Source organism: Octodon degus, unplaced genomic scaffold, assembly GCF_000260255.1.
Source record: "Octodon degus isolate 3935 unplaced genomic scaffold, OctDeg1.0 scaffold00142, whole genome shotgun sequence".
NCBI classification, from domain to species: domain Eukaryota; kingdom Metazoa; phylum Chordata; class Mammalia; order Rodentia; family Octodontidae; genus Octodon; species Octodon degus.
In genome coordinates, this window is record NW_004524718.1 from 2,525,166 (window position 1) to 2,540,713 (window position 15,548).

General features: G+C 35.6%; 1 protein-coding gene across 1 annotated transcript in view; it reads left to right on the plus strand.

Moving 5' to 3' along the window:
* Ndst4 (N-deacetylase and N-sulfotransferase 4) overlaps positions 1–15,548 on the plus strand; it is a 358,303-nt gene that overhangs the window by 332,143 nt on the left and 10,612 nt on the right. The window contains exons 8-10 of the mRNA XM_004641792.1: positions 3,123–3,219; positions 7,613–7,736; positions 9,619–9,793. Of these exons, the coding sequence (XP_004641849.1) occupies positions 3,123–3,219; positions 7,613–7,736; positions 9,619–9,793 (396 nt within the window). The remainder of the gene's footprint in view (positions 1–3,122; positions 3,220–7,612; positions 7,737–9,618; positions 9,794–15,548) is intronic.

A 15,548-nucleotide genomic window follows, 5' to 3' on the forward strand; every position in this document is an offset into this window, starting at 1 on the left:
AGTCAGAAGACAGTGCTATACAAAAATGATAAAGAGAGGAAAAATGCATTCTCAAGCCCAGCCAGAACAAATGCAGGAGACAATAGCATAAAGGAAACTGGAAACCACACACCTGAAATCTCTGAAATAAGATTATCTGAAATAAAGAAACAACTGCAGAAAGGTATAGAGGAAAATCAATCAGAAATAATTTCCAAAGTAAAAAAGAAAAAAAAAAAGAAATGTTAACTACTATGAAAAAAGTATTAAATGCTTCTAAAGAAGATACTGGTAAAAAAAAAATAGAGGAAATAGGAAAATAATGGAATCCTTGAATGAGCAATACAGGAAAGAAATAGAATGCATGAAGCAGTTTCAAAGTGCTATAAAGGACATTAAAACCTCAATCACAAACTGGCAAAACTGTTTGAATGAAAGTGAAAAGAGACTTTTTAGACCTTGAAAATACCACTGCAGCTAGTGAAAAGGTAAGAAAAGATCTCTTAAAAACAACTAGGATGCAGGAAAAAACTAATTCAACATCTGCAAGACGATGCAAAGATAAACAACATAAGACTAATAGGCATCAATGAGAAAAAAAAGGGTCAATACAAATGATATAAAAAGAATATGGGCAGAAGTATTAACAGAAAACTTCTCAAACGTGAGGAAACAATCTGACATTCAAGTAACCAGAGCATATAAAACTCCAAATAGCATCAACCCAAGTAATACCACATCCAGATATATAATAATCAAGATCCCAGAAATTCAGCACAGAAACAAGTATACTAAAAGCTACTAGAGAAAAGAAACAGATCACTTATAAAGGAAAACCAGTCAGAATAATGGCAGATTTCTCTTCACAAACCATCAAGTCAAGAAGAGCATGGAGCAAAGTACCTCAAGTCTTACAAGAAAACAAATCCCAACCCAGACTGATATACCCTGTAAAACTCTCAAGTATAATGGAGAAGTGAAATACTTCCATGACAAAGAACAAATAAAGAATTTCATGACAACAAAGCCAACCCTACATAGACTGCTAAAAGATATTCTAGAGAAGGATAAAAATGGCCACAACTCCATCAATGAGAATGGAAAGAACCCAACAAATAGGGCAAACAATTAAACACAGGAGAAAAAGAGGTACACAACAGCAGCTTTTCAATTATTCTTTTGTATACAGCAGCAAAATATTTCCATCAGCATACTCTACAAATGGACTTCTCCTGCGCTCTATGGGTCATGATTCTGTCCTGGTCTATGGGGTAGATATAAAAAAATAGCATAGCTCTGTTCCACAAAAGACACCTGGCCACCAGTAAGCATCATGGACCCTGTCCACGGCCACCACATACAAGAACTTTGTGAGGTATCCTGTCCCCAAACTGTTAGAAGTGCTGGTCATATATGTGCCATTTCAGTATTTTTATTATATTTTATTCTTAGTAATTCTTTACGATCAGGAAAACTTTTTCTTAGTTGATATTTTTGTATATATTAACCTGATAAAATACTATGTTAGCATTCTGAATTGATCACAGATTCGTACATATGGTATACTACATTCTGACCTCTTAGTTGGACTCACAATTTAATTTTAATTTTTGAATATTATTTTGAAATATTTAGTTTAATTTTGAATTAGTTAATATTTAATCAATTTTCTGAATGTTGTTTATTTTAATTTTTGTTTTATGATTTATACTTTCTTTGACTTACAATCTACTTATAAGACATGATATGATATTTTCTCATAGTATTAGACACTTTTAAAAGTGTATTTCCATTTTCCATTGAATTTGTATTAGGTCTTCCTTGTCTTTTACACACACACACACATGAAAAAATATGTATGTAACCTAACATACAATTAATATTGTTCTGTGGAAATCTTCAACAACCTTTTAAATGGGTTTGTCTAATATAATTATATTTTACATAATTCTGCATATCTACCATTTGAGAGCTCTTTATTCTTTATCCAAGACCATACAGCAGCTTCTCTTGCCTTCTGGATTATGGTCTTTGTTATATTCTACATCTGGAAGTATTAGAATATTTCAAGTTTGTATAACTTGAAAATATTTTACTTTTAATTTTCAAAGGTATGTTTGCTAAGTATAAAATTCAATGAGGACAGATCTTTTATTTTTCAGTCCTTTGAAAAAATAAGTCTAGTTTTTTATCACTCACTCTTTTTTTTTCTAATGAGGAATAAGATGCTATTTAATTTTGTTCTTCCATAGCTAACATTTTTTTCTTTATATATGCTTTAATTATTTTTTTCTTTACAATTAGTTTTGCACAATTTCATTTTTGTGCATCTTGATATGATTTTATTCATATTTCTTGTGCAAAAGTTTCATTTTTCTTGGAAATGTGGTCCTATAATTTTAACTAAAATCAGAAAATTTAAATCTTTAAATATTTACTGCCTACTCCCTTCTACTTTGGGAATTCTAATTATATGAATGTAAGTTTCTTGATTTAGCCACAGAGAGAACTATTATATGACTGATCTGTAAATTCTTCTTCATATTTATTTTTGACAATTTTTATAGTTACAGGCATTTAAGTTCATAAATAATTTTTTTACAATGTGCAATCTGCTATTAATCTCATGTTGTGTATTCATTTCAGAAATATTTTTCTAAAATTCACTATCTACATCTTATATCTTTCACATTTTAATATTTGTCTACAATTTTTAATTTGCTATATAATTATTGATTTTCAATAAAGTTAATAATGAGTGCAAAAAATTTTTAAATATTTCAATGTGAAAAGCATTAGCATTGAAAGTAAGTTATGAAACTGTGATCAAATGAGGCTAAATTAAACCTCTTAACTACAGATATAAAACCTAAATGCAAAGGGCTGTAATTCAGAAATTAGCAACTCACCCTCCAGGAGAAGTGATAACAGGATTGACCCCACTCTGTGCTGAAGCTAGAGGTAAGGAGGGGTGCCTATTACTTCATAAAAAAGTACTTAGAAATCAGAGAACCAGAGCAGAATCTAACTTCTAGCTTCAGGAGATCAGTCAAAAATTTAATCCCATTTTTGATCAATTGTTACAGAAGAGGGAGAATCATTCAACAATATACAATGAGATTTGTTATTCTTTCTTCGTATAGAATCCCTGTGACGATAAACGGCACAAAGACATCTGGTCCAGGGAGAAAACCTGTGACCATTTACCAAAATTCCTTGTAATTGGGCCACAGAAAACAGGTAAGGAAAGAAATTACATACTTGTTTTATTGTTATTATTATGCAGCACATTTTTGTATCAAGTTCCTGGATTAGGCTTTATGTCACAAAACGCTTATGCATTTGTCCAAGTTCACTGCTACACTGTTTCTCTACCCTTTGAAGAATCTTGATGCTGCAAACCTCAATATTTGATTAGATTTAGCAATTGATTTTGCATGAACAGTAGATTTTTAACCTGACAACGCATACCTGGCCTTAGTCACTTTCCCTTCCCCATGAGGCAGTACTGACATTTATCATTTAGAAGATGTTTGTTTTCATTCCTGATCTCAGTCTGTGGTCAACTGGCTCCAAGGGAAAAACAGGATGGAAAGAGTCATGGGAGAAGAAAACACACTCGACCCTCAGCTGCCGGGGAGGAGCCGGGGACAAGAGCACACCCTTCTTGGCCAGACCCCAAAGCCCCTTAAGCCAGGGCCCAGCACCCACCAGCATGGTCAGCTTCTGCACTGTCAGTGGGTGAAGGCCCCGGCAAGTGCAGCGCACCATCACTTTCCACAGGCAGGAGACTTCAGAGGAGCAAGCTAAATTTAAAGTACGATGAGTCACATTTTCGACCATTTTGTGTCTGTCCCAATTGTGAGCACTGCTTCTCAATGTTTGCTTTTGGTGGCTTTTCCTTATTACCTTGAATTAAGTATAGAAAAGTGATTTGGACATCAGCCTTGAATTGATTTTTATTCAGAGATTTTGCCAAAATTGTGATGTGGGAAGAAAAATAAGTTTTCTTCAAAACAATATTCACTGGTTATGACTGTGGTGTAGACTTATTTTATCAATACACCTAAAGCTCACCAGACACCTTTTCTTTGTGCCTTCTCCTTTGCTGAAGGACACCTGTGTAAGAGAGGACTAAAGGAGACAGAGTATTTCACCAATGAGATGACACTTTCAATTAGAATATTTTATATTTTCTTCACTATGTGACAGTTTTACACACTTTGCTCATGTCCTGATTAATTACAGTTTTTATTGAAGTGCTGTATTTTGAATTCACTACTTTGACTAGGAGAGCTTTCATCGGAGAGTACCCAAACCACAACATAAAACAGTCACAGTAAATAAGCTCGGCCCCAGGGAGGAGATCCATAACGCAGTAAGGAGATCATTTTAAAGGTCGGGGGCAAAAGTTTCAGTTTATTAGATCTTGGTGTTGAGATCTTTCTTCTACAGGGAATGTAAATTGTGTTACACTAGTAGGTTGACACCCAAGGAAGCAACAGAAGCAGCACACATTCCCTTTTCGTGTGTTCATAATAGCTGACTTTAGGCTATACCCCTTTTGTACTGTTCTTTAAAATGAGCATTAAATTTTTTTTATCAACTCCCTTACAGGAATGTTAACTCTAGAATAAATGCTAGAAAAAATAAAACATTCCTATGTTGTAAAATTATGTGAAAAATTTAATTTAAAGACATATTCTCTATCATTTGTCATTGAACATTATTATTTCTTGGTTCTGCTAGAAAATTACAGGTTAGCAACTGTGAATCTGTTGTCCCTTCTTGTTGTTTATGCTTATAAAGACAATAAGTCATACCTTGAAATTTTAATATTTGCCCAACCAGAATGGCAGTGATAAAGCTCTTAGATGGCTTTGATTTTCCTGAGACAAACAAGAAAACAAGTTAAAACAAAGAAATTGGATAATATTCTATGTGCTACAAAAATAGTCTAATATCAAATGATCATAATAATTTTTAAATCCAGTCCTAGATGTCTAAAGTTATATTGTTTCTCATATTGCTTTAGTTGGCAAAGCTTCCACCACTGCCAGCAAATTCCCTGGAGGATGACATACACACATGCTAAAATGTGGCATTAAATGTAGTTGCCGTTCCACAACATTGTACATGCATCCTTTTTAGCAAACATGCCACGCAAACAGGCTCCCCCAACTCCTGTTCTCCCGGGCGCTCTCAGGTGGGAAGGGAAGAACACTGCTGAACTTTAGGATTGTTGTCAGTGAAAGTGAGTTAAGGATGCGGGCACAGAGGAGGCACATTCACGGCATGGCGGTTGCTCTGCACGTGAAGAAGTGTTCGAATCACAGTCTTGCTGTGCTCTTTCCAACAGCTCAGCATCCTTCATCACCCACAGATTTCTCTCTGGCTAATGCAAAGAAGGATTTCTTTCTTTCTTTCTTAAATTTTAGGGAAGGGTCTACAGGGTGTTCAAACTCATAGTGATCCGCCATTTACAGCCTCCAAAAAGCTGGGATTACAAGAGTGCGCCACCATGCCCACTCTCAATTGCCAACTCAGCACGCCCCCACCCGGGGGTCGGGGGGGGGGGGCGGCTGCACAGCAGGCCCGGAATTTGAAGCCCCGGCCCCAGAGCCTGCTAGCAGGTGCTTTAATCCGCTGAGCTATTTGGCTGGCCCTAGGATTTCTAAGAGGGCTAAATTTACCACAGTCATTCTAAAGCGTCGTTCATGGCCTTCAAATTTCCAGAAAGTCTGTGCCTCCATTGTCAGTATTATCCTCCCATGATTGGCTGGCTTGCTCTTGTATATCAAAACTAAAGAAAAGTATTTTTATTATTTTTAAAAATGTATGTATTTGGTGCAGGGTCAAGCTATGCAGCTCAGACTTGTAGTGATCCTCTTGTCTCAGCCTCCCCAGGACTGGGATTACGGTGTAGGACACCATGCTGGGTTTCAGTGGCCTGTTTGGCAGACCCAGGGTTCTGTCAGCACAGCATGTGGTGCCTGGGTTTGACCCCAGGTCCTTGTGCTTGTTAGGCAGGTACTTAGACTGCTGAACTATCTCCCCAGCCTAAGTTCATTGTATTTAACGGTAAAAAGGGTTTCTCTGAGGCTAGGACACAGTCTGAAGCCTTTTTCTCTCCCTCAATAGGATATTTATATTAAAGAAATTGGATAAAAATAAATGACAAGAATGATGGAAATGTAGGTGATACTGAAATATACATACATTTGAAGTAGTAGGTCCTGAGGTATAGCTGAAGATGTGACAATGGAGCCACATGTCTCCAGGCCCTCTTTCTGGCTGCAGGGGTCCTGAGGCCACCTAGCTCCCAGCAGCATGAAGGTGTAAGGTTCAGAGCATAACAGTTTTGCCTCACTGTATCCCAGCAGAAAACTGGGTAGTATTCCATAACCACTGGTGTGATTAAACATTTTTTGTACTCCTGAATGAGATTATAAAATACCTGCTAATAGATATTCACCAGTAATTCAAAAATATTCTTTATCCTGTGTCTTAAATTCGCCTCTATCCAATACTTTAAGAATATTAAACTACCAATTTTCTCAGCTTCCTTGTAGTCCCAACACCCATCCTCTAATCTTCTCATTATTGTCATAATTTAAATACTTTCATGGAACTCTCAAACAAAAATTATTTAAAGCTCCCTCTGCATTTCACTTTCCCTTCCAGCTGTTCTGTCTCTAATTCATTTCCTCTCTCTGGAAAAATATTTGTTTCTTACATTTTTTTTTCCTTTCTGAAACCTTGTTATTTTTAAGAGCAAATCAGTTCAGGTCTTCAAGATTTCACTCATTCTTCTTAACTTTTACACTTGTATTTTTCAACAGAGTCGAGATGATTTTTTTTTTTCTGTTCTAATTCATTTCTTAAGTACTTTCATCTTCACTTTTTCCTGACTTGAGTTTTTGTGATTTGACTCTATAACTTATTTCTTAAAAGATATTTTTTAAGTTAGAAATAATTCTCCCATTAAGGGAATTTATTAGATTTTACCACATTGTTAAACTGGGAGCTGCCTTTTCTAGTTGTTTCCATGTCTACACTCATTGTCACTTTCTTTACTTCAGCTGTACATTTGAACTTTTTATTGTCTCTGTACTTGACCCAACACATGGGGGCTTTCAGTTTATTGAAGCAACTCTTGTATTTTTAATGAATAGTTACCACCACCTTACTCCAGAGCCATACAAAAGGTAACATGTCAACATCTATTGAACAGCTTAATGTATTTAATCCAAATTTAGATGGTAGCAGAGACCTCAACAGTTTAGGTCACTGTATCTACTACTAGAAGTAAAAATAGAGACATACCATGATTTTAAAACCTTAGCCACCCACATAACTGCAGAAGGAAAATTGAATCCATCAGTGTGCAAGTTCCACCTAGCTGGATCTGCTATACTTCAGCTACATAGTAATACTAAATTTGATACTTAGGTAAAAAATAGAAACACAGAGACAAATACAAGAACAAATGGACTGTTACTACAGGTAATGTACCTAATGGATGCTAAGGAGAAAATTTTGACACTGAAAAGTTTGTCTTTTTGAGCAAAAATGTGATATGTTGTCTCTTCTTTTATTCTCATATAACCTTCACCTTCTTTGTGTGTGGTAGGAACAACTGCGCTTTATTTATTTCTTCTTATGCACCCTTCCATCATCAGCAATTTTCCCAGCCCCAAAACATTTGAAGAAGTTCAATTCTTTAATGGCAACAACTATCACAAAGGAATTGACTGGTAAGAAAATAGCAAAAAATAAATCCCATTATTAACACGTGTTCTGCCCCTGCTCAGCAATTATAGATGTATGCATGGCATCTGCATAATTATAGGATAAATTTGTTATGCTCAACTCTACCACAGTGAATTAGAAATTAATTTATAATGATGATATGTTTAATCAGTGTTGCCTATAATTTGATTTGGATAGTGCAATAATGATAATACTTTTCTGGTAAGTTAATATGATTGAAGAACATTATGGGATATATTTCATCAGAATTATTCATAAGAATATTTAAAATTCTCCTTAAACACACTATTATTTTGCAGAGCCTAATTTTTTTATTAAACACATAATTTGTCTTCACAATGATGTTTGAAGAAACAAATAAATCAACTCACTGCTTATTGTACACTGCGCGACATGTATCTTCATTAACCACATAAACAGTGCATGTTGTGTTACAGTATAGGCTGATATTTGTCATGCAAATAATAGCAGAGCATTTCAAAAACTATATCAATTCTGGTCACATGCACATATGGAAGCCATATTAATTAGCACTTGATAAATTATGAGAAGTCTAAAGTCACAATATTTTCTATAAGTCAAAAGCAAGTACATTTTACATTGCACATGATTATTACTCTGGTGATTTTTTTCTAGTTCTCTCCCAGTTTTCCAAGAAAACATGATCCTGATTTTAACTTCCAGTCCCCAGGCATATGAAGCAAATCTCATATAAGGAAAGGTTTCTCGATGCACACATTTATGGTAACCTGTGTGTCACTGTCACATACATCTGTTTTTGACAAAAGATCCATTCTTTTTAGATGTGGTCGGCAGCAGGGTTGGGAAAGGGCAGTCCCAGTAAGCAGACCTGCCTGCCTGTCATAAGTAGGGATGCGTGCATTCTGCACCTACAGTACTGTTACCCTACTGTACTCTCAAAAAGCTAAAGAAATTTTGGAATCATGCACAAACTCTTAAAGACAGAACAGCAATTTTCTCTTATCTGTGAGTTCAAATGGAACACAGATTGTTAGGCAGGAATATAGATGAGATTCTTCAGCACTCTACATTTGGGAAACATAACAACAAATGTCAGAGAGGAAAATAAGAGTCTTATATGAATTCTTAATTGCTCTCATTATTTATTTCTAGAACATTTGAGGGTTAGAGAAGTGATGAGCTGTAAGGAGGGCTACACACATAATTAAAGCCCTGTACTGAATTAACCTCCAAACATATTGATTCCATAATCTACACACACAGGCATGCTCTGGCAGCATATGGAGGAGTGAACCTACCGAGGCACCACAGGCTCAACTGGCAGGAAAGATCTGCTTAATTACTCTAGATAGACTATAATGTGCTCACATTGCTACATACACCACAAATTATGCAGAAGCCAGAAAGGAGAACAGCTATTCCTTAATCTGTTTAGTGTTTTATAGCTATTTTGACTTATATGTCTTTCTGTCTTGTGAACTTTAATCTCACCTTAAGAATTTCTGCATTCAAATCTGCAGACATGCTTCTTTCTCAAAATAGTCAGTTAAGCACGGTGATGTATTTTTGCTTGCCAGGAGTGAACAATATTTCTGGAATTGGCTTTCGGTAGCGCTATCAGTTTCAATCTATAGTATTCCCTGTCTGCTCCTTATCAGCCTACTGATTCCATCTCACTCCTTTCTCAGCCCAAGATAAGTCATTAGAGGAATTAGACTGTGGGCTGTTATCACATTAAAGTATATGGAATATGCACTATTTAAACTGTTTTACAATAGAATAATTACAAATGGTACAAATGAATGTGAAAATATTTAAAATGCTTATTCAGAAAATGGGGAGAAAAAAAAATCTCAGGTTAATTATCTCCCTCTCTGCCTTCAGGTATATGGACTTTTTCCCTACTCCATCCAACATTACAAATGACTTTCTATTCGAGAAGAGTGCTAATTACTTCCATTCAGAAGACGCCCCGAAGCGAGCTGCATCTCTCATCCCCAAAGCCAAGATCATCACCATCCTCATTGACCCCTCAGATAGAGCATATTCATGGTACCAGGTATGGGAAGAGGAAAACATCACCTCAAGTATGTGCCTGGCAGTAAATCACCAAAATAAAACTCAGACACACTGAAGGGGGTCAAGTGTAAAAATATGCAAACTAAATGAAAACCTATGTATGAAAAGCTGAATATTTAACCATATTGGACAAAGACCTCCAACCATAAAACAGAAAAAAAAAATCACACATCAAAGAATTAATAGGTTGTATCAGAATTTATAAAATATTGGCATATAAAAATTTAATGAAATGAAAAGTCTGTGTAAGGAGGGCATCTTTAATAAATACAGGACAAGTGGCTTAATGTCATTGTTTTATAAAGTATTCATTAGAATTGGTAAATAAAAAATAGAATCTCAACCAATAAGGGGGAAAATGAATAAAAGGCACAATTAGAAAAACCATACACACAAAAAGCAATAGTTTAACAATTATGTGAAACATGATCACACCAATTAAGCATTTATAAAATATAAATTGTTGTTACTATCTTGGCAAAACCTGTAATGGTTTCCTCTTCTGCCAAAATATATGGGTAAAGGTTCCCATGCTTTCCAATAAAAGGAGACATCATGGAATATGTTCTGGAAGCTGTTGATAACAGCAGGCATGTAAGATTCCATTAACTGTAATTCCATTTTTGGAGTTGCTTATATCCAAAATTTCAAAGGAAAGAACAAATATTTATACATATTTTAGCACTAGCTATAAAAACAATAACAAAAGGAAGTATAAGTGTCCAACAATTTAGATTTGTGCAGGACTAAAATGGACTACTGTGCAGCTACATTTAATTATAGCTTTCATCAATAAAATGACAATTCGAGCAGTGCACTACTCTAATCCGTTGATAGGTATAAATCATAAAAATAATTAGACAGTGTGCGTGTACTATGAAGAAATAGTTACTGTAAGAATATCTTGGAAGATAAAACATAGGCTTTCAGCTAAATGAAGAGCAGAAATTAAGGTCTGAGGGGAGAAGGAAGATGGGGAGGGAAGGGATGCAGCTGAAAGGTCCACCCAGACTGAAACCGTGTGTCTGCGATAGTCTTTGTGTTCAGTCCGTACTTGCAGTACTAATGAATGTATTCGCTGTAAGCAGTGATACACGTACATGACACAACTTAATTCTGTGTACTTCATTTCTTGTTACATTCCACTCTCCCCTCTCCCGTGCCCCCTCCATTTGTCAACTTCCCTTTAGTGAAAGGTCTGTCTCTCTAGTTCCTATTAGCTTTTATTTTACTCTTTAGTTCATTTATGCTTTGAGTTTCTCATATAAGAGAAACCATCCCATATGCAAACTTGTGTGGCTGATTTATTTCACTTAACATAATGGGCTCCACGTAATCCATTCTTCTACAAATGACTCAAATTTATCCTTCTTTGTAGCAGAGGTGTGCTCTGCTGTGTATAAACAATACAATTTCTTGATCCATGCATCTGCTGATTGATATAGGCTGCTTCTGAGATGTGGCTGTTATGAACTGCGCAACCAGAGACATGGGTATGCATGGATCACTGTAATAACAGGTCTTTGACACGTTGCGGAAGGTGCCTAGGAGAATAATAGCTGAGTCAAATAGAATTTTTATTTCTATTTTTTTGAGGCATCCCTATACTGATCTCCATATTGGTTATTGCTGGCTACACTCCCACCAGCACAGTAAAGCGGTGTCTTTCCCCATGGCTTCGCCACCATTTATTATTTGGCTTCTTGGTGATAGTCATTCTTTCTGGAGTAAGCTGGAATCTTGGCGTTGCATCAATTTGTGTTAAGTTTTTGAGCAACAGAAAGCCTTTGAAAACGGTGACCACTGTCTGATAACCAGATTTTCTTTTAAGTATTATAAATTTTCCTTGGTTAATGACCTACTTGTTTAATGCCTGGATGGGGTTGCAATCAGACACACTGTTTGGACTTAAAACCCATCTGCATTGAGACGTATGATCCATCTATTAAAGAAATGCAAAATAATGATGAAAAAAAGATATCATTACAAAAGATACAAGATTTCACTAAACAAAGTAATAGGAATTCGACAATAGTTGCTGTATTGCATGATGCTATCTTCAAATTTGTTGTTCAGATTATTAGATATAAGTGTGTAAGATTCATTTAAAGGAAAAAAATAACAAAAAAGTTATAAGCAATTCAAAAGAGGGAAAAATGGGTAAATAAATTTTTAAGCATTTAAAAAGACCAGCAGAAATATGCCATACAATTTTCCAAACTCTTCTGCATATATACCTAAATATATCGTTTTCCCTTCTTTCTTTTCTTCTTTTCGTCACCCCAGATTTTCCTTCCCCTTGAACAGTTTCTTTCCCTTTCACCATATCTGTTGTACCGTTTAGATTTTCATTACTCTTTCAGGTTCTCAGCAAGGTAGCACAATGTTTGCACGTGTGGATCTGATTTAATTCACTCACCAATACAATCTCTAGTTACATCCATTTACCTACAAAAGCCTCGAATTTATCTTTTGTTATAGCTAAATAATACTCCACGGTGTATAAATACCACATCTTTTCTATCTATTCCTCAGCTGATTGACATTTGGGCTGTTTCCAAGATTTAGCTAGGATAAATTGCACTGCTATAAACATGGGTGCACATATATCACTGTGTTTCAGTTTTTAGATGACTTGAATGGGACCTCTAATCCTAGCTTTTTGAGGATCTCCATACTGATTTGTATAATGGTTGCACCAGCCTGCACTCTCACCAACTGTGGAGAAGGGTTCCCTTCTCTTTTGTTTTTGGTTGAATTCTTGATGACAGCCATTATTTCTGGCATAAGATGTAATCTGAGCATTGTTTTAATTTGAATCTCTTGAATGACCAATGACGTTGATCACTTTTTCATATATTTAGTTGCCATTTGTATCTATTCATTTGTAAAGTATATATTCATGTCAGATGCCCTTTTTTGGATTGAGTCTTCGAATTTTGCAGGCTTGAGGTTTTATTCATTCTTTATATGTTCTAGATAGGAGTCCTTTGTCTGATGGATAGTCTTCTATAATTGTTTCCCAATTTGTGGGTTTTCATTTTACTTTGTCGGTACTTTCTTTTCATGTTGCCAAACTTTTCAAAAAGATAGGATCTTAGTTGTTCATTCTTTGAAGTATTTCCTGTACTATTTGTTTTTTGCTCATGAACTCTTTACCTATCCCAATGTCCTTAAAGTTTCTACGTAGTTTCTCTTCCAGAAGATTTAGGGTTTCAGTTTTAATATTTAAATCTTTAATCCACTTTGGCCATAGTTTTGTTCATAGCAATAGGCAAGGGTCTGTTTTAAGCCTTTGGCATGTGGAAAGCCAGCATTTCTAACACTATTTATTAAAGAGCCTATCTTTCTTCCAATGAACATGTTTGGTCCCTTAGTAGAATATAAGGGGGCTGAAGGTGCCTGTAGTTGCTTTTGCCTCTTCTAATCTGTCCTATTGATCCTCAGGTCTGCTTTTATGCCAGCACTGTGATGATTTTGTCACAGTAGCTTTGTAGTGTAATTTCAAGTAAGGGATTGTGATGCCTCCTGTCTTTCTTTTGTTACTTGGCATTGCTTTTGCAATTCTAGGTCTCTTTTTGTTCCAGATGAATTTTAGGAATTTTTTTCTGTGCGGTATACTAATGGCATTGTAATTGAGATTGCATTGAATCTGTATAACATTTTTTGGAGTAGGACCATTTTTCCAAAGTTAGTTCTTCCTATCCAACAACAAGGAATATCTTTCCATTTTCTGAAATCCTCCTCAATCTTTTTTTCAGAATACTATAATTTTCTCTGTGTACATCTCCTACTTCTTTGTTAGATTGATTCTTAAGTATTTCATTGTGTGTGTGTGTGTGTGTGTGTGTGTGTGTGTGTGTTATTGTGAAAGACATGGTTTCTGCAATTTTTCTTGATGTGCTTGGTGTTATGACCCATCTTTGTATTGTTGTTGTACAGTCCTACACATCTTATTGATAGAGCTTCCATGTCTTTTTTGTACAATTCACCTTATTTATGCAGTACTGTAATTTTTTCTGATAGTACTGTACAGTACAATTCTATAATTTTATGTACTATTAAACAACACAGTACATCATGTAAGAGTTATACAAGTGAAAGCAAAATTATCAAACTAGAAATCATTTTGACCATTTCTTTGTTCTGAACATTGTGATGTAGATATTATATACAATTCCTCTTTTAGCAACTCATGAATTTAATTAGTCAGTAGTGGGAACTCAGTCTTTAAAAGAGGAATGACTATATAGTATTTGCTGTTTAAAGAAAGTATTACAGTAGGACAAATGACCACTCATTTGTCAAAGTAAAAGTAAAGTTATAGTATGAGTAAAGGCTAGTGTGAGGTTCTACTGAGAAGTGGATTTTCTAAACGAAGAGAGTAAGTAGACATTTCTTCATTGTTTGTCTTGTTTATTTAAAAAAAAAGCTTTCACTATGTAGTTCAGGCTGGTTTTGCACTCATTTTATAGCCCAGGCTGGATTCAACTTGCTGTGATCCTCATACCTCAGCCTTCTGAACTGGGATTAGCTGTATGCACCACCATGCTGGGTTGGGAGTAAGTAGAAACTGAAGAAAGTAAAAGGTATTAGTGAGTGTTTATGGATAGAAAACAACAGAACTTGATGAGGAAGTATCAACAATGACCAAGTTTCTTTCCAAGACAACTATGCCTTGGCCATGAGCTCTTATGCCATGTGAAACCCTGTAAAGACACACAAGAGCTCTCCTGTAGAGAGGAGAATTCAGAAGCAGAGGATTAAGAAATAGCAATCATGACACACAGATCCCTCCAGTACTCAGAGCAGCCTGGTTTGCTTGACTCTGGGATGACATCTGAGCTGGAAACAGGAATTTGTGAATCAGAGACATGAAGCTGTAGTCACACATATGGGGAAATCAGCAGTGAACAGAGTTTAGAGATTAAAAATGCAGAGCAGATGAGGCAGAAGAGAGACACACAAATATAGTCAGGAGAAGAAATGTTTCTTTCAGTGGCCCACTGGTTAGTGCATGGTACTAACACAGAGAAGAAATCCGAGCTCCATCAATACTGAATCCAAAAGGAGGCCCAGTGGAGGCCGTGACAGTGCCAGAGATCCCAAGAAACCAGATGATCAAGCAAAACAAAACCTGAGCTTTATGTTCATTAGACAGAGAAGGACATAGAGCCCTCGGCAATAGAGCCAGGTGAATTTAGTTGAGGATCAAGTAAGAGAGAGGAAAGAATATAGTCCACCTTTGCAGAAGACCCCAGAAGTGTGAGTTTGAAGGGGGAAAACAAGACATAGGCTTAGCACATGGACTTAAACTTGTTCTGTGAGGTGATGGTTCCAATTAAGAGGAAGTGTTTCCCATGAATAGAAAAAGTAAAAGCCCAGGAGAGAGAAGGACTAATCAACCCTGTGGAGCTCCAGGGAAGGATGATGACAGTAAATAGTTAATAAATAGAATTATCATAATGCTTGAAATTACATACAATTAAGAAGATAACACTTAATAAAATATAATGATCACAATATTTCTAAAATAATAATTTTCTTATTTATTTAACCATTAAATGGCAAATTCTAAAGATTAGTCTTATACTATTAGAATTTTAACATCTTTATAAATCTGAAACACCCATGACGTGATACAAAAATAACTGATTTCTAGTGGTGGCAGAATCACAACCACAAAAAGTATTGTGTTGATTGTCCACATTCACAAGAAAGAAAAAGATGAATTC